Genomic DNA, 18,828 nt, shown 5'->3' on the forward strand with positions numbered 1-18,828 from the left:
GCGGTCCTTCCGCCGCGTCACGGGAAGGGGCGGGTGCGGCGCCGGCGCTCGGTTCGAAGCGGAGCGGGATGGAGAGCGGGATGGAGACAGGGATGAGGAGTGCGGCGGCGGCGGCGGGCCCTGCGTGCGGCAGGTTCCCGTTCCCGTACACGCCGTACCGCATCCAGGAGCAATTCATGGAGGCGCTGTACGGCGCGCTGGAGGACGGCCGGGTCGGCATCTTCGAGAGCCCCACGGGCACGGTGAGGCGGCGGGGCCGGGGCCGTGCCGGGCGCGGGGTTGGTGACAGCAGCGCTCCTCACCTCTCTGGCTTTCCATGGCAGGGAAAATCCCTGAGCCTCATCTGTGGGGCCCTGTCGTGGCTCCGGGATGTGGAGGAGAAGAAGCGGCAGGAGGAAGCGCGGCTGCTGCAGACGCTGAGCCCGGAGGAGCCGGGACCGCCGGGGAGCGCGGCCGGGGAGCCCGACTGGGTTACGGCGTTCGTGCAGAAGAAGGAGGAGCGGGACAAGGTGGACAGGCTAAAGGTTGGGAATCGCTCATGTGCAGGGGATTGGTGAGACAACGAGGAAAGGGTTGGGAAGGCTGATACCACGTAATGGCTGGGGCTGGGAGAGACCTCTGGGGATCATGTAGAACAGCCTCCCTGGTCCAGAATCCCTGGAGCGGGAGTGTGTCTGGATGGCTTTTTAATACCTCCAGGGAAAAGGAGACTCCACAGCCTCTGGGCAAACTGCTCCTATACTCTGGGTGATAAATGGAAAAACAGGTGAGGCAAATTTGGTGGTGGTCTGTGTTTCCCAGGGCTTTGTCTCCATGAGGAGGGATGAGGCATCACCCTGCAGGTTGTGTAAGACAAGAAACTATAATACTTTGAAAGTAGTGACACGCAGTGAATGCTCAAGGAGAACAGAACCGTGTACTGACAATTTCAGATTTATTTTTTTTCTATACACAGAGCTTAAGAAAGTAATAGTATCAAGGGTTGAGAGTTAAATATACTTCACCCCACCTGCACTCTCCCTTTATTGTAGGAAGAACAAATCAGGAGGAAAAAGCGAGAAGATCGTCTTGAGAAAATTCGCCATAACGTGCAGCTAAAATATGCAGCAAAGAGGAAGGTGAGTTATTCCACAGAGATTAGAACTTTCTGTTTTGGCTAAATCGAGTGTTGTTCATACTTGCCTATGTGTGTGATTTCACACTGATTTTTCCAACCTTCCTTTTAGAGGAGCTCTTTGTATTCTGTTGCTGAAATTTGCCATCCAAAATTTTTGGTAGGATTTTCTTTTAAATGTACTGATGTAGACAACAATTTGTGCATCAATAACTTCCTGTGAGTGTGTTTGTGTTTGGATAGAAATGATGTGTGTTTTGATGGCCTATGGCCCTCTGCTTTTCTTTAAAATCTTTAATACTCAGATTTTTTTTAAAGCTCTCTGTTTTATGAGCAAGTGTGAACACTCTGTACTTCTGGAATAAAAACTGTGATTAAATTTAAGGTCATGGGAACAGAATACTACCCAAAAGAAGCCAGGTCAGGCCTTGGTTGTACTCAGCACTAGGGAACAGTTCGTTTTGTTTACTTTCATAATGTTCAGAAGTGTTTCTTTTCTACTTACATAAAGTTCTCAGATATATTTTCCTGTCATTTGGGTGAGTGGAACTGGCCTCGGTACTCTTGGGTTTTGATGGTACAAGCTGAACTTTGCAGAAATGCGCATTTCAGATCCCCAAAAAGGCAGATTTATGAGGCTGCCAGACTGTTAGATCCTACAGTGCTCCATCTCAAGTGTTGTGCAATGTTTTGGTCAACTCCTGTCAAAAGGATGTGGCAGAAATAGTAAAGAATGGCAAATAAAAAACAAGTGGAACAAAGACCTTGTGTCTTTTAAGGTGATGAAGACCATGTGAAATGAGAAGCACGCTTAAAAGCAAGAAAGCAAGTGAGACAAATATTATAGAGATTTGGAAAAGCAATTAATCTTCTATGTGGTGCTTACCAACTGCATTTCTTTATAATGCCATGGTAATAAAGCACTCATTGATATTGGAAGATACTGTGTTCAGAAAACGAACTCTGTCAGGACACACAAGTTAATCAGGAAAGTATTCTTCAACAACTTAATGGAATTTTTGCTAAGGGCTAGACCTGTATTAAAATAATAATCACAAAACTGGGGAGAAAAACAAGAGAAGTCTTGTGCTCTGTGTTGTAAAACAGATGCTGAGTTTATTCTAGTTTTGAGTTAAGTGTACACAGAGTGTTTGATTATGTCCTTATATGTCTGTTTGGGTTTATTTACACACTTTTCTCAGGCAGATTTGGGCCACTTTAAGCAACTAACACTTACATGAATGTTTTGTTGAGCATCTCTTGGTTCATCAGGCCTTTGGCATAGAAGGTTCTTTCTGTTTCCCTTTCATAACTATCTGTGTGGGCAAGTCTTTGGTTGTTGGTTACAGCTGTGTTCTGTGGGGCTGAGCAGCTTTAGATCCCTTTGGTGCTTGTCCTGCTGTGGGTTTATCCAGCAAGTCATTCCCTGTGCTGTGTGTGAGGTACTCTGCTGTCTTCTGGCCTGTCCATGCCATAAAGCAATGCATGTGCTGACTCTTTTTATATGAAAAGTACGGCACTGGTGTGTTCCTTTCAGAGATCTGAGGAGGACGAGACAAAGCGCCTTCTGCAGCTCAGCAAGGAGGCTCTTTCACAGGGAGCTGAAGCAGATGTTCTAGACCAGCTGGATCACAATGAGGAGGAGCTGATTCTTGCCGAGTATGAGAGTGATGAAGAAAAGAAAGTGGTATCTGGGTAAGGACAGCAGCTGAGGGGGTTCCATGCCAAAGAAACATTTTCTGTATAATTTTTGGCTTGCTCTGATTAAAGAGATGTAATGGTGCAGATTTTATTCAAAAGAATTTATGACCTTATTTCAGACTGTGTAAGGTGGTGGTTGTTCTGGGGTTTTGTTTAACTGATTGATTGGTGTTTGGGGAGGATTTTCTTTTGGTTTGGTTTGGGTTTCTTTAAGCTTTTATTAGCTTGATCAGAGTGACCTGAAGAGCTTTCTGAGAAAGTGTGTCTTAAAATGTGTGGCAGTGTTCTGCCTTTATCCATGCCCAGTTTCCCAAAGAGTGCATCTGGATGCTGAGGGAATGACTCGAGTTTCAGTTCCTTGCATTAGAAAAGCAGAATGGAACTCAGGACACCAGAGAAAGCTGTTAGTCTTGCAGATCAGCACTGGCATCTTTGGATATTCTAAAGGGAGAGATGTTTACATTTCTAAAGGCAGAGCCTTGGCATGAGAATCTGCTACAGGCTTTTCTCTCTCATACATTTGGGTTATGCAGGAAGCCAGAAGCCACACTCCAACACAAAAAGTCAAGTGAGTTTAAAATACAAATGTACTAATTAGTATCTAGGCAGATCCTTCTGTCTTAAAAATTGAAAAACACTCAACTACTTCATCTGTGTGTAGTTTATCAAACATTAAACTGCTGTTGCCTTTGAGGAGCAATATGGCATCTAAGTGCTTCCCTGAAGCTTTTCTTTATGTAATAGCTGGAGGGTGGTAAATTGCCTCTAAAGGGAAAGCTTTACAAAAATAAATAAATAAGCTCATCAAAGAATGGTATAGCAGTGATTAGCTTATGCCTGGGGCTTAGAAGCTCCAGGATCAGAAGAAAAAAAATTCTTGAATTTGCAAAAGGCAGAGCCCTAAAGGTGTTTGCCTTTTGAAGAATAAGGCTTGACTTGATTGTGCACACTTACACTATTTTTAAAAAGTTGATTTTTCTTTTACCACCTGAGTTAAGATTTGAGGCTCTTCTTGAGATGACTTAACCATCTCTCTTAAGACCTCTATCTTGTAGATTTTTATTGTCAGTGGTCTGCTGAAAGGGAACTGTTTGAGCTTTCTCTTTTCTTAGGCTGGAAGAAGATGATGACAATTTGGAAGAGGAGCATGTGACAAAGGTGAAATGAGGAAAGTAAATAGTGCTACCTCATAGAATAGTGCAGAAGGGAGCAGTATTATGGCTTCCTTGTACCTTTCCAACAGTCATGGGGTACAGAAGGATTTAGGAACTAGCATCCCAGAACTGCCAAGTTTGTTGCTAATGACCACGAGTTCTGCTGTGCTCACCTCCTTCTGGACTACACTGGCTGCCTAAGCAGCTTGCTCTGCTAGCACTGCTTAATTTTTTGCTGTGGCTTGCTGTAAAAGCACTGCCATAAGTAGCTTTTTATTACTCTCCAATGGTGAGTCCCTGTTTTTATAGAGACCTTGGAAAATTAAATTGTAACAAAGGCAAATGCATAGGGGAAAACAAAGGTAGGGCTTTTGGCCTCAACAGCTGTGACATTCAAACATGTGCCTTCCCTTTTGTTTTGAAGGCTTGAGCAAGGTGAACCTTGTTGAAATGCTTGGCTGCATCCTCGCAAGATTGGCTGTAGCTGGGGGATTGGCTCCCATGTTCTTCTTCTCTTCCCTTTGTTGTCCCTCGTTGTAGATTTACTACTGCAGCCGCACTCACTCGCAGCTCTCTCAATTTGTGCGTGAGGTGCAGAAAAGTCCTTTTGGCAAAGACACACGTCTGGTCTCCTTGGGATCCAGGCAGGTATGTGGTGTTGTTCTCCAGGGACCCAGAGTGCATGTTAACCTGGTGTGAGAGACTTTGTGAGGAGGTGTGTGGACCTGGTGCCACAGAATGCATCTTGGGAGCTGACTGGTCTCCCAGTGGAAAACTAAAGCAGACATGGATCTCAGCACAGATCTGTGAGATGTACATTTTTTTGTGAACTCTTTCGGTTATTTGCCCTGCGATGTAACTGCAAGAATCTGTTTTACCTTTTCTGTTGTGGAATACTACAGATGTCTGAGGCACCAAGAAGGCTTGTAGTCTCTTAGTAATACTTCTGGCAGCATTTTTGAGAAGCTGTCATGTAGCAGTGAGCCCTCTCAGTGCACCTTTTCTCATTTTTTAGTTTTTATGGATCTTGAGCATGTTTGTTGCAGTTAGTATGCACAGTGTCTGACTGGTAGACTTTTCCATTTTGGAATCTGGCCTAAGATTGCTTTAAAGAAACCTTTTGTTTTAGAGCATGGGACTCTCAGTTCTGAATTGACTCCCTTCCTTTTCCTCTCTTTGCATATCCCAGAACCTGTGTGTGAATGAGGAGGTGCGGCGCTTGGGTGCTCTCCAGCTCATCAATGACCGCTGCATGGAGATGCAAAAGAACAAACATGGTAGGAACACTTCCAGCCTAGGAAGCAATTGTTGACAAAATTGTAGTAAGAGTCTGGAGACAGTGGGCACTGCCAGTCAGGTCTGTCAAGAGAGTGTTAGGAGCTTGGAAATGACAGGTTGGAGGAGCAGAGCTAAAGGTCCCCTGTGCTTTTACTTTTCTTGATCTCCAGGCTAGGATGCTGCAATTTGGATGTATTCTCTGAGTGTCTTAAGTTGGTCGGGACTTCTGCAATGGAAAAGTACTTATGTTTGTTAACTCAGTACAGGAAATGTTGGAAAATGTCATATAGCTAAATCTAACTGACAAGAATAGTATCCACTGTGGAGATGGAAATGCTAAAGCTGTGTAATTTTAAAATAGATGATAGGTCAAAAATACACATGGCAAAACTTGCTTTGAAATCCATGAGGTTCTGCAAAGTGTTTGTTTGAGGCTATTATGTGTGTTGCTTATAACTTTCTTTTGATTTCTGCTGTTAGAAAAGAAGAGTGATGAAGAGAATGAAGGGAAGAAGAGACATGCCAGTCATACTGTCTGCCCATTTTATTCCTATGAGCAAATGCAGTTTCTTCGTGATGAAGTTCTAGTGGAAGTGAAGGATATTGAGCAATTGATATCTTTGGGAAGGGAGACCAAAGCCTGCCCATATTATGGGAGTCGATATGCCATTCCTGCTGCTCACGTAAGGTGTACAGTTCTAGCAGAATTAATGCCAGGCACTCTAAAAATAAACCTATTGCTTGCTTGCTCCAGTACTGGTGTTAAGTATTGTGGGAGTCTGTAAACAGGCTGTGTTTCTGTCAGCTGTAGTTTTGCTGAGTAAGCAAAGGAAAACGAGAATTCCCATCAGAAGTTAATAGGAAGGCTGAGTATGTCTCAGCATTCTGAAGTATTTGAAACGTTCAGTAAGTGTGAGGCAATCCTGGCACGTGGGTGTACTCTTAGCTCTTCTTCCTGGCTTGATTCTCTCTCAGAAGACATGCTTTCAGTGCTTCAGAGGAGATCTGGAAGGTAACCTTAGTCGATACGCAATTGTAGCATAATCATTTCTCTTCATCTTACATCCCAGTGGCCCTCTCAAGCAGGTGCTCCTGTCTCTCTTCCTGCCTTTCCTGTAATAAGAATAAGTCACTTGGCTGACTTCTGCAAGGCCCTCTGAGACAGGCCTTTAATGAGTGGTTGGAGAGTGCCTTAAGTTTGTAAGATGAGAGCTGGAATCAGGACAGTGTGTGCTTCTCCTGCAGCTGGTGGTGCTGCCCTATCAGATGCTCTTGCATGAGCCTACCAGGAACGCTGCTGGGATCAAGCTGAAGGACCAGGTTGTAATCATTGACGAGGCCCACAACCTCATAGACACCATCACCTGTATCCACAGTGCAGAGGTCAGCGGCTCTCAGGTGAGTCATAGCCTGGCCTGTTAATGGAGAGGGAGCTCTGCATCCAGCAGAGTGCCCTTTCCTGACTCCTTGGTAACAACAGCTCTTTCTGTTTGTGTAGCTGTGCTGTGCCCACTCCCAGCTGTCACAGTACCTGGAGCGATACAGGTGAGGATCCTGGGAGAAAATAGCACAGCAGTGGCAGGCAGTGTGGATGCCATGGCTTGTCCCATGACTCCAGAGTCTTTCTTGCTTTTCCCTGGTGGAAAGTTTCTGCATTAATAGTTCTGCAGATGAAAAGACACTCGCTTCATTATTTTTGTCTAGAATCTGTCTACCTCAGACTCCTGGGGCTGGTATTAAGCAGTGAGAAGGGGATACCCTGAGGATTCTGGCTTTCCCTTATACTCTGTTTCTTTCCAAATATCTCCCTCTAATCACTTCTACTTGGTGATGCAGAGTTTTAATAGCTTTAGTCTTTTATTTCTCTCCTGGACCTTAATCTTTCATGTGCTGACTGGCATTATGGTAGAGTCAGTAAGCTCTGAGGAGGAGGAAGCTGTATGTGGGTTTTGGCTCTGCATCTTGTCATCCCTGCAGTGCTTGATTATTGTGCTCAATGCTTTGAATAACTTTGAATTTGTGGAGCATAATTGCAACAGGGACTTGAGGCATCACAGCCATTGTGATAAACAAACTGTAATTAATGTGCAAAGAGAAGGGCAGTGGTAGAAGCACTGTGGGATGCATGGGTGAGTGCTTTGGGGTGACCTTGAGCAGGATATCCAGAGGACTATGACCTGTCACAAATAGGGAGAGTGAGCCTGGGGGAAATCATTCTTGGTTCCTGTTTCTCCAAAATGAAGAGTTCAGGTACTTGTTTCTGCAGTGCAGCTGCTTGTGTTGGTCCCTGATGATGTTTTGGGGCCTAATACCTGTCTCATTTTTCATAGAAAACGTTTGAAGGCAAAGAATTTGATGTACATTAAGCAGATCCTTTATTTACTGGAGCGGTTTGTGGCCATGCTGGGAGGTAAGAAAACCAATTCTATCTCCAGGGATACTGATAGACTGAGCTAGTTAGTGCTTCCTCAGGACACTGTTCCTCTTCCCACTCTGCAGACTGTGGAGAAGTGTTACTCGTGTATAGGTTTAGATGCCAGTAATTTTATTTCTTAGGCTGGTTTGTAACATGAGCCAGTCGGTGTCTATTTGAACCTTTCTCTTTGTTTCATTATCTGAAGAGCAGCAGAGGACGTTGTAAGTTGGTAGAGGCAGTTTTCTTCTCCCTCTGTGGTTTTCAGATCCAATTTGAGTGGGGATAAGATGCTAAGTGAAGAATACAGCAGATGTATGAAAGTGCAGCACAAGAGCTGTGTGGAGTAAATTGCCTGGGTCACCTGGTAGCAAGGTCATGTGTCAGCATGCCTCTGCAGAATGACTTTCTTGAGTGGTGTCTTTCCTTTGTGAAAAAATACTATTTTGCTGTGATTTTAGATCCACAGGAATTCTCAGAGCTACATTTCTCTAATGATCTGTTTGCTAGACCTGAGTGTGTCTTGATGGGAAAGCATGTCCTGAGTTTATAGAGAACTTCCTCCACACCCAAGGGAGATGCAGCCCTGCAGGGCAGGGGGCTGGTGGTGCTCTCTGCCTTTCTTTGAAATGTTACTTCTCTTCCTTCCCCGTCCTGCCACTCTTCTCTTTCCCACACTCAGTGAAGTGCTTTCATTAGAAAATGCAGCCTATGTGCAGCTTCATGACTGAGGCTTCAAAAGTGAGATGTGAGATGGATGTTAAACACTAGGTCATAAAACGCAGCGAGTGGCAGCAGTTAATCCTGTTCTGGCTGTCAGGGTCTGGGTGTGGAGGTGTCCTTATGCTTTCCCCTGTTCCAGATCACTTGCAGCCTGTGTGCCTCCCAGCTCCCCACTGCTACATTGAGGAGGGATGCATTGCAGTCTGTGTCACTTTAGCTTTGCAGCATGATGACTACATAGTGTGTGAGCATTTCTGTGCACCCACCCTACCTGCTGCTTCCTGCCACAGAAGGAATGTAATTGGTGCTTCTTAGGATGCAGCAACATGCTTGTCCTACAATTTAGGGCTACTCTGCTGGGCAAATTAAAACTGAGCAGGAATTGATGCTTTGCCAGTATAGCTACATTTTGCAGGTGTGCAGTTATTTCTTGTCCTGGGCTTTGTCCTGGTGCAGTGTACCTATCAATCAGCTCAGTAGTTAGTTTGTTCCTTAATTTTGAGACAGGCCCATTGTTGTAAGCCTTCCTTGATTCTGTTTCATGCTTTACAGGTAATGTGAATCAGAATCCTGCCTGTCAGACAGTTTCCCAAACAGGTAAGACTGGAGTGAACTCCTGGCTATGTAGCTGTCAGTCAGGTACTTGGGTATGGGCAGTAAGGGGCTGCAGGCCCAGCAGCTAATAATGTTTTTTTGTCCTTTTCCCCCTTTTCTTTCAGGGACAGTGCTAAGATCCATCAATGACTTCCTGTTTCAGAGCCAGATTGACAATATAAACCTCTTCAAGGTAATGCAAATGTTGTCTGCTGGGGCACAGGTGGTGATAACATGTTCAAGGTTATTGGGGAGTGTGTGTGAGAGCTGGAAGTAGAACCAAGGCTCATGTGGCAGATCCTCCCCACCTCCCCAGTTTATAGATCTCTTCTGCTGCAGTCTGGGCAAAAGTGCATTGAGGCTGGATAGGTGCTCTTGGGGTAGAGGAAAGCAAGTGATTAAGCATGGACAAGTGCAGAAGCTGTCTGTAGGCAGAGCTCCACTGTAAGGGCTGAGGATGCAGAAACTACTATTTCAGTATTCTGACCCATCCCTTGAACTTCCAAACACAGCACCTTAGCATTGTGTGTTTCCACTCTGCCTTTACAATAAACTGTTGTCTGGGAGGCAGCACTCACAAAGAGCTGTACAACTCTCCCCAAAAGCCCAGCAAATTATATCCCTGCTGGTCAGGGATCAAGGACAGCAGGATAGGAGAAGGGATGCCGAATCCAGTTCATTTTTCTGTCTTCCTCCAACAGGTTCAGCGTTACTGTGAGAAGAGCCTCATCAGCAGGAAGGTACTTGCCCCTAAAATTTTATGATGGTCAGCAGCATTCCAATGGTATCTCAAACATAGAATTTGAAGTGGAATATGCAGAAACTGTGATGGGAGCCTGTCTTCTCCAACCTACTCTGCAAACAAAATGGTTCCTGCAAAAAACACTGTATATGCAGATTAACTTTGCTTTTCCCGCAAAGAAACATACAGTGTGGTGTACTATGGTATTCCAGTGCGTGCTAATTCTGTGTTACTTGGCCTCAAACCTGCCAGCTGGGTAGACTTGTGCTGGAGGAACTGTCCTGGTTTAAAGGTAAACCGGGGGGAGAAATGAACCCGACTCAAAAGAGATTACAAGTCAGAATTACAATTTACTGGAAAAAAACACAATAAGTAAAATGATACAGAATAAAAATTGGTTTTAAGCCACAAAAGAACAGCTGTGTAACCCAGCACCCTGGGGCACAAACAGTGGTGTTCATTAGCCCCTGTGCTGAGCACCACATGGTCCCCCTGGGCACAATGTAAAAGGAAAGGAGAAAACCTGTTGGTGAGGATGATGGTCACTGTCTGGTCGAGACTCATAGTCGCAGTCCTGTTGAGGTTCTGGTCCTCCCCCTGAATCTGGTAAGTGGTACCAGAAGTCCCCAAACCCCAAGATGATATATGCTCAGGTTCAAGGGGGAATGCCCAGTGCCTCCCCACAGGGCAGGGAGTTTCACAATGGGTAATTTACTCTGTGAGACATGGGATATTTTTGCAATCTTTGTTGGCCCATTAGCAGACAACACCTCAGGCTAGTGCCTCCCTGGAGGGGAGTTGTCACAGCTGAGTCATTGGTGTGAAGACCGGAACACTCCCCTATCTCACAGGGTTCTCTAACACTCAGTTTGTAGCCTGAGGTGTCAGGTGTGCCCTGGGCAGCTGCTGCAAACGAGCCATTAACAGGTCATGAGAAATGACACAGAGGGAGTAGAATACACAGTTTTGGTTACACCCACACAGTGATAAGCTGGTCCCAGCTGCTGTAACAAGGATAGGAATAAACATCAGAGACTTGGTTTGGGTTTGATTCACTACCGTAGGAAGGTAATGGGAGCTCTGGGCTGTGTTGATAGATTCTGATCAGGCTGGTTTGTGAACATCTAGTAAGGAACTTCATCTGTGTCAGACCAGCAAACCTGCATTTATCTTGTCTGATTCCTGCTGTTGGTAGTCTGAGTCTTTCTGGCTTTTGTTTGGTAGCTTTTTGGGTTTGTGGAGCGATATGGAAACCCTGCCACAGCTGTGAAGAACAACAAGGAGAACCAAAAGCTGGCTGGTTTGCAGAACTTTCTCCAGAGTCTTCAGCAGGGATCTGATAAGGAGAGTGAGTTCAGACATCCTCCCTTTGTGCATCTGCGGGCAGAACGAGGATGTGGAACCTGCATCCATCTGTATGAGGAAAAGGGGGAAGCAGATCTGAAGAGTGAGAGTCTGCAGGTGGTGTCCTGCACAGTTGCTTTTTAACCAGTCTGACTGGCTGATCTGGGCAGCTATAGATTTGATTAGAAGGTCACCTGCCATCCCTTCCAAGCTAAATGATGATGTGAGTCCATGTTCACACTGGACACACTCAAGCTTTGCACTGCTGTGACCTGATGGCTCTGGGTCCTGAGCTACTGTGTCGATCACAAAACCCAGATCTCTTTTTTTTCTTAGCAATGAGACAGAATTTGGGGTTTCCCCTTTCTTAGGTCTTTGTTTTTGTCTGCATATGTAGACCAGGTATCCTGTAGAACATATTTCATGTTTAATCCCTATCTTTAGAAGTGTGGCCTAAGTTGCCTCTCTTTCTTTTTGGGCCAGCAGGTACCCCCAAGAGCCCTCCTGTGGAGGCTGAGAATTACCAGCTCCGAGCTGCCTCTCCACTGATGCAGATTGAAGGATTTCTCTCGGCCCTCACAAATGCAAACCAAGATGGCAGAGTCATTCTCAACAGACAAGGTACTGGAAAGGACAAGCTGGGAAGAGGTGGCATGAGTCATTCGCAAGTGTGGTGCGTCACTGGCAGTGAGGGAGGAGATCTGGAGCCTGGGGGGAGCCTGCAGCAACATTTTTGTGTCATATGTGCAACAGGCTGGCAGACTTGGTCTGTCTCAGGATGCTCATGACTCCAAAGGAATTCTTGACTAAGGGCACTGGGGCCAGGGTTTGCAGAGCTGTGCTCCCACTTCAGATGTCAGTTTTCATCCTGCAATTTACTGCACCTCTTCTACAGCTCCAGGGAGATTAGGAAGCAGAAGGTAACTTCTAGGTTGGCATTACCTACTGCTGCCTCTGTCAGTGTTGACTAGCAAGTCCTTGCTTTCAGAGGTGAGGACCTGCCAGAGAATCCAGGGCAGGAGGGAGAATCTTGCATAACCCTGAGTGTGTGCATCCCACAACTTAGCTCCTGATGCGCCTTCTTTCCTTTTCCCAGGCACAGTTGGTCAGAGCAGTCTCAAATTCCTCCTGCTGAATCCAGCTGTCCACTTTGCCAAGGTGGTGGAAGAATGCCGTGCTGTAATAATTGCTGGAGGCACCATGCAGCCGGTGAGGAAATAAGGGCGCTGTACTGGGATCTCAGGAGGTGCTGTCTGCAAGCAGGCATGGAAAGAGAGCAAAGCCGCACTGGGATGTGCTGCTTTTCTCACTTCCTATGGTGTGTGTGGGAAAAGACCTCTCTTACCTGCCGTTTATCTCCGTGGCACAGTTTCCCAGCATGAGGTGTCACTGCCTGTTTATGGATCAAGTTGTAGGTGCAAGGGCAGGATTACCCTTGTCAGCCTTTTATGTCCTCAAGACAATAGAGGCTGAGCTCTTGGTAGTTTGGAACTAGCATGGGGAGCAGTTGGAGGACCTTGTGATACCTTTCTGCAGGGACAGGGATCTCACAGGGACCGTCCCATAGGGATTCAGGAAAATCAATCCCGCTGCCTGCGGGCAGGGGGCGCTGCCGCTCCTCCGGCGAGCTGAGCTGGAGGCTGTGTGTGTTCGGCATTCCCTGTCCATGATGTGCTCATCCCGGAGGGATCTGACCAGTGCTCCCTCAACATTGGTGCCTGAGAGCAGTGCAGGTGCCTCTGGAAGTGTCTCTTGGGCCACTGGTACTTTACCTGTCTCTGGCTTGTGGTTCGTAGGTGGCTGATTTCCGAGAGCAGCTGCTGTCCTGTGCTGGTGTGGACCCTGCACGTGTCCTGGAGTTCTCTTGTGGTGAGTCTGCTGGACTGGCAGGGAGGGATCATCAGCTGCAAGTGCTGCAGTCTGTCTTTGGTGCTGTTTTGTCAGCACTCTAAGCAAAGTGGCATCTTTCCTAGAAATCAGGACAGCAAAGGGGTGCAAGTTCTCTTCCACTCTGAGCTTCCTCAGTGGTCTTGACCAGTATCAGCAGGCAGTGTGCCATTCCTTCCCAGGGGCTCAGGGAATGGGATTTGGAGCAGCTGAGTGACTTAAGCACTTTGACTTAGCCAGGAAAACATTTGCCTCTGTCATGCAGGTGAAGCTCTTCAGCTTGTGGGGTTTGTACCAACAGCAGTGATGTTTCTTCTCACTACTTGTTTTTGGCTCCAGGACATGTGATTCCTCCAGAAAACATCTTACCCATAATCCTCTGCAATGGTCCTTCCAACCAGCAGCTGGAGTTCACCTACCAGACAAGAGACCTGCCCCAGATGGTCAGTCTGTCCTTTGTTCCCTGTTATACTGCACATGTGTCTGTTTCATAGCACAGTACACTCTCTGTTTGAAAGGTGGCCATGGCAAGGGAAATCCATAGCATTTGGGGCAGGTGTGTTGCCAGGATATTGTGAAAGAGCAATAGCAAAAGGGATTTTGAGCTGCTTCGTCAGAGGTAGCTTTTGGAGATGACTTCTATATCAACTCCTGTTTGGCTGTACTGAGATCCTACAGGTGTGTGCTGGACCTGAGGAGGAGATTTCTGACTGTGTGTCACAGTTTGAATGGCTCAGTGACGGTGGAGCAGGACAGCCCTGCAGAGTGCAGCCCAAACCACAGGGGCAGCAGCAGGTGTTGTGGCACTTTTTCCTGTGGCAGGCTACTACACACCCAAGGCCTGACACTAGATCTGCTCTGCTCCTGCTGAATCTCCACCAGATGTGCTAAGTAGCTCTCAACATCTCTTCTAGTGTGACGGCTTCCATCCACTGAGGCAAACCCTTCTTTCCTCAGTAACTACTGCTCCACAGTACTAACAGAAACCCTGCATTAGGGAAAAAGGCCAAGCAGTAAAGAGCTTTTTAGTGATGCTTAGCTCTCCTAGAGAGTTCTCTTAGACATGGCATATTTCCCACATTTTTTCCTCCCCTAAGTCATGTCACAGGGAAGGTGTGATCCCAGGATTGAGCACAGAACTGGAGTTGGCATTAGCTGGAGCTCCTGTCAGCTACCATAAGCTCTTACCTCTCTTGCAGATGGATGAGACAGGTCGAATCCTTTGCAACCTGTGCAACGTGATCCCAGGAGGTGTGGTGTGCTTCTTCCCCTCCTATGAATATGAGAAGCAGGTGTATGCACACTGGGAGAAGACAGGGCTGCTCACCCGCCTGGCAGCTAAGAAGAAGGTGATTGTGCAGCTTGGGCAGTTGGTACTTTACATGGAGGTTTCAAAAATCAAATAATTACATATGCACCACAGGCCTCTCTTTCAGAGTTGTTCTTATACCCTGCCCAGCAGAGCAGAGCTGATGTTTATTTAGCTAATCCCTCCAGTAACAAATAAATGATACTTCCCGGGTGGCTGATCACTGCTCTGGGATCTAAATTAGATTGAATGCAGCTATACATTCTTTAAGTGCTCCATCTGTGTAGTGGCCATAGGAGCAGACAGTCTTCACTTTCCATAACCAGCAGGCTTGTTCCCACGTGGCTGGGAGGCTGTTCAGATTGAGCTCTTACAGGGACTTTGTTTTTCCCAGGCTCAGTTGTGTTTTGCTTCCTGGTAGAAGTAACAGAGATGAGAACTGGAATACTAGCAGTGGTGACTCCTGCTGAAGGAGTGATGAGAAACATTAAACAGGGAGATGACTGCAAATATAAAATCTTGACAATGACTTTCACATGTATTTAAAGGCTGCCTATTGAAGATCAGGCAGTTCAGGGTGTGGCACAGGGACCTTGGATCACATGCTGGGGAAAAAAATAAATTACATATACCTTGGCTGTGACTTCTCTTTACCTGAAGCTAAATTACTCACCATGTGGATTAGGAGAGCACAGTCCCAGATATTTCACAGTCTTGGTGCCAGCATTCTGGCACATGGATCTGCCTGTCAGTTTTTATGGTGGAAGCATTATGCTTCAGCTTCTCTGTGTGTTTGTACAGCTGCCCCTCCTCGTGCCTTTCAGGTGTGTCCTGTTGGGGTCCCAGCACTCTGGCTGGTGCCTCCAAGGCTTTGTGCCACAATCACACAGTTTGTTCTGCCTTTCAACTCTGATTTATTCTTATTTGGCCTTTGCAGTCTCCAGCAAATTGGATATGCATTAGCAAGGCAATTTGGTAGAAGTGCAGCAAGTGTGACTTTCAGATGCCCACACACAGGATCAGATCATAGCCGGGGAAGGTTTGAGTCCTGAGGTGGCTGTGGTGATGTCACACTGAGATTGTATATAAAAAACATGCAGGGAAAATTAATTTTAATCAGAGGATTGAATAGCTACTCTTCAATAAGTTAGTTTTGGCCTATATTTGTAATTGCCAGTTATTTTTTGACTGAAAGACTGATATTGACTGGTAAAGTTTGATAGTACTTCTTGCTAACCAAGAGGAAAACACATTCTTTAGGTTCTTTACTGTCACAGAGAAGACAGATATTGCATCTCTTGTTTACTAGGAAAGTAACTTGTGATTTAGGCCAAGGTGCAGCATCTATCAAAATACAGCTTAATTTACTGCAGGGGCTTTCAGTAACTAATTAGGCATGCTAGAATAACATAAAGAAATATTACTTTATTTATGCTTTGCATGAAAAGCTAATTTATTCACTGGGCAAGTGAAGCTATTACTTGGAAATAATTGATGATTCAAATTGATTGGTCCTGTCACTGTCCTCCAAGATCTTGGAGCTGGAGAGTCTCCTTACTCTGGAGGATCTTGATTCATAGGTGCAGCAGGTGCACACTGCTTTCCTGTCTCTCAGGTCTTGGATGACTTCTGGCTTCTTGCAGAATTAAACAAGTCTGCCAAAGCTGAAAGGGAATATTGGAGGGGCAGGAGCTACCTTCATAGCCCAGCTGGAAAGTGCTGTAGTGAGCATGCAGTATGTTTGCACAGTGGAGGGAAAAGGTGCTGGTTAAGTTGGTTTTTCAAGTAATTTGCCTTTCCGTGATCTTAGTTCCATATGCTGTTTAATGGCATGAGAGTAAAATGATTTGCTTGCTTTAAACTGTTTGCTTCCTGTTGTTGCAACTGACACACTGTGCCTGTGACAGATCTTTCAGGAGCCTAAGAAAGCCAACCAGGTGGAGCAGGTGCTGGTGGAATATGCCAAGTGCATAAAGGTAACTGGCGGGCTGGTGGGAGTATGGGATTCCAGCTGATGTGGGAGTGGTGCTAAAGAGGGCACTCTAACATCTAATGACGAAAGGGGGCTGTAGCTGAGGTGTGAGAGTGTTTCTGAAGCACAGAAATCTTCCCTGCTCTGGTTTAAGTTGATGGTCCCTCTTCTACAGCGCTGCAGCCAGCCAGGAGGACAGATGACAGGGGCCCTGCTGCTTTCTGTAGTTGGAGGCAAAATGAGCGAAGGGATCAACTTCTCTGATGACCTGGGAAGGTAAGATGACTGCTCTTTCTGGAAGTTGAACTCTGGCTTGTGGTGTGATGACTCCAGGCAGGATATCAGTACTTGCATAGACAGAAAATCATGGGGATCACATGACTTCAGCTGATGCTTAAAGCAACAGGAGGGTCTGCTGACCTGCTTGTCTGGACTGCTTTTCCTATGAATAATGCAGTTAGGCTTGCTGTGCTAGATAATCTCTTGTTCTGGCACCCTGAATCCCTCTGCAGCTCTGTTCAGAACGTGCTTGTCAGACTGCTGTGCTTTATTGCTGCTTTTGGTTTTCAGGGCTGGCTGTCTTTCAGGGGTGCAGTGACCTCTAATTTATCAATCTATTGGCAGAGTGCTCTAGGATGAGGCATTAAGAATAATACAGTCCCTTCCTTGCAGGTGTGTGATTATGGTGGGAATGCCTTACCCCAACATTAAATCTCCAGAGCTTCAGGAAAAAATGGCTTGGCTTGACAAAACAATGGTAAGAGACACTTAAACGTCTGCCTGTTTCAATTCCGCTTTATAGTATTAACTTTTCTCAGCACAGGCATCCCAGAGATGCCTTTGAAAGCTTTGGTTTGTTTTCTCTGAGCTTGCCCTCATCTCGCAGACTGTGTGATACCAAGAGCACAGCCTTCTCCAGGTGGCTTCATGGACAGGTGGTGCCAAACACAGGGAGGAAGCTCAGTGAAAGGAAATACCACCAGGGCTCACTGGGAACTCTTAAGTTCCAAAGGAAGCAAGGACCCTTTACCCCAGAGGATGTGGCAGGGTGGTAGAAACTGCTTGCCAGGATCACATTTCTTGGGTCATTTGTCCTTTCTTACTGCTTACTGGATATTCCCAGCCAACTGAGGACAAGATTTTCTCCTTCAAGGGGACCTTGGGCTGGCTCTCTGTGAATGCTCAACATGGGTTTCTGACTGCAGCCTTTCTTCTGTCCCTCCTTACTCTCAGCTTGGGGTCTGTCTGGCCACCTGCTTGCTCTGCAGGGGTAAAAGCATTTGCCTCACTTTGTCATTAAGACTTCTTAGTTTGATTGACATCTGCCTGATGTTCAGAGTTGCCTATTTCTCCTTTCCAGCCCAGAGCTGCTGGCCAGGCACCCAGCAGAGTGCTGATTGAAAACCTGTGCATGAAGGCAGTAAACCAGTCGATAGGTAATTCATCCTTCCTTGGACAGGCTGGGGGATACGAAATGTGACTGTACTGAAGGAAGGTGGGAAAAAGGGTGCATTTAGCCATCCATCTAAGTACAGATGATGGGAACATGAATTTCCTTGTCTGAGAAGAAACACTCGCCTGGGCCATTTTTTGTTCTTATACTCTGTACAGGCAGAGCCATTCGCCATCAGAAGGACTTTGCGAGCATCCTGCTCCTGGACCACAGGTATGCACGCCCTGCCATCTTTAACAAACTGCCACAGTGGATCAGGGAGAGAACCCAGGTGAAACCTGCCTTTGGATCAGCATTTGCAGAATTAAGAAAGGTCAGAACTTCTATCTCATGTGCTGCTCCCAAAACTATTTCCCACTGTGCCCGTCTGGACTTTTCTCAAGTCTTTGCTTTAGAGTAAAGCCAGGGACTAACTGTCTGGTTTTCTATGTTCCTAGTTCCATCGAGGGAAGTTAGATGCTTTGTGACATGGACCAGAGAGAACAGATGGTATTCAGCTCCATGAGTTACACCACTGAAAAATGAGTGAAGCAACACAAGTTGTTCATTTTCTGTATCATGGACTTTGTAAATCTCTGCCTTCTGCCCTGTTTATGGATGTTTGCTGTTCAGTACCTGAGCGCTGTGAGGGTGAGATAGCCTTCAGCACCATAGCCCAGAGGGAAACTGGTGGTAGGTCGGAGGCAGGTGAACGTAGTAGCAGCAGATTCCTATTTGTTTACAGCTGTTAAGGTTTTATTTAAATTGATTAAATACTTTCAAACAAAATGCTTCAGTAGGGGGAGTATAATTATTTTAACTGAATACATCTGGTTTTTCCCATCAACCACTAAGTGTAGGAGACCTGATGACCAATGACAACATAGAGCTGTTTACAGGAATTCTAAACTAGCAAGCCATTAGTTTGTGTCCTGTTGGAATAAGACAGTTGGAGGGGTAAGACACAGCACAGCTATGGGTAACACTTCTTATCCCCTTGGTTGAAGCAGTCAATAGATTCAAGGAGTAGTTCATTCTTTCAAGGGGAATAAAGATACGGCTGTAATACAGGACTTCTTTGATCATGTTCACAGGGTTGCTCTGTTCTTTCTCCTGCCTAAGTTTTTCAATTCCAAGTAACTTTTTGAGTTTAATGTTCCTGGGG

At 46.0% G+C, this 18,828-nt stretch overlaps 1 protein-coding gene across 3 annotated transcripts; it reads left to right on the plus strand.

Annotated features, from left to right (window-relative positions):
* The first annotated feature begins 36 nt into the window (after window positions 1-36).
* Window positions 37-18,736, plus strand: DDX11 (DEAD/H-box helicase 11). 3 transcript variants are annotated; one of them, XM_071551210.1, is made up of 26 exons: window positions 37-242; window positions 324-524; window positions 1,032-1,118; window positions 2,652-2,809; window positions 3,928-3,973; window positions 4,510-4,617; window positions 5,159-5,246; window positions 5,728-5,930; window positions 6,493-6,645; window positions 6,746-6,792; window positions 7,578-7,657; window positions 8,936-8,980; window positions 9,103-9,170; window positions 9,679-9,717; window positions 10,944-11,067; window positions 11,547-11,684; window positions 12,160-12,272; window positions 12,860-12,932; window positions 13,290-13,393; window positions 14,150-14,299; window positions 16,167-16,235; window positions 16,407-16,507; window positions 16,904-16,988; window positions 17,592-17,667; window positions 17,843-17,997; window positions 18,122-18,736. In XM_071551210.1, the coding sequence occupies exons 1-26, from the start codon at window positions 69-71 to the stop codon at window positions 18,149-18,151; spliced, it is 2,715 nt and encodes a 904-aa protein (XP_071407311.1). In that variant the 5' UTR covers window positions 37-68; the 3' UTR covers window positions 18,152-18,736. The 3 variants fall into 3 exon arrangements, with proteins under 3 accessions (XP_071407311.1, XP_071407312.1, XP_071407313.1); XM_071551211.1 differs by having other exon boundaries at window positions 11,550-11,684; XM_071551212.1 differs by lacking the exon at window positions 17,592-17,667.
* The last annotated feature ends 92 nt before the right edge of the window (window positions 18,737-18,828 follow it).

Source organism: Pithys albifrons, chromosome 3 (assembly GCF_047495875.1).
Source record: "Pithys albifrons albifrons isolate INPA30051 chromosome 3, PitAlb_v1, whole genome shotgun sequence".
In the NCBI taxonomy this organism is placed as follows: Eukaryota; Metazoa; Chordata; class Aves; order Passeriformes; family Thamnophilidae; genus Pithys; species Pithys albifrons.

Coding starts and splice junctions, on each gene's coding strand:
- DDX11 (XM_071551210.1), top strand. CDS start 69: ATGGAGAGCGGGATGGAGACAGGGATGAGGAGTGCGGCGGCGGCGGCG. Junction 2,810..3,927: donor GAAAAGAAAGTGGTATCTGG/GTAAGGACAGCA, acceptor CTCTTTTCTTAG/GCTGGAAGAAGATGATGACA. Junction 6,793..7,577: donor CAGTACCTGGAGCGATACAG/GTGAGGATCCTG, acceptor CATTTTTCATAG/AAAACGTTTGAAGGCAAAGA.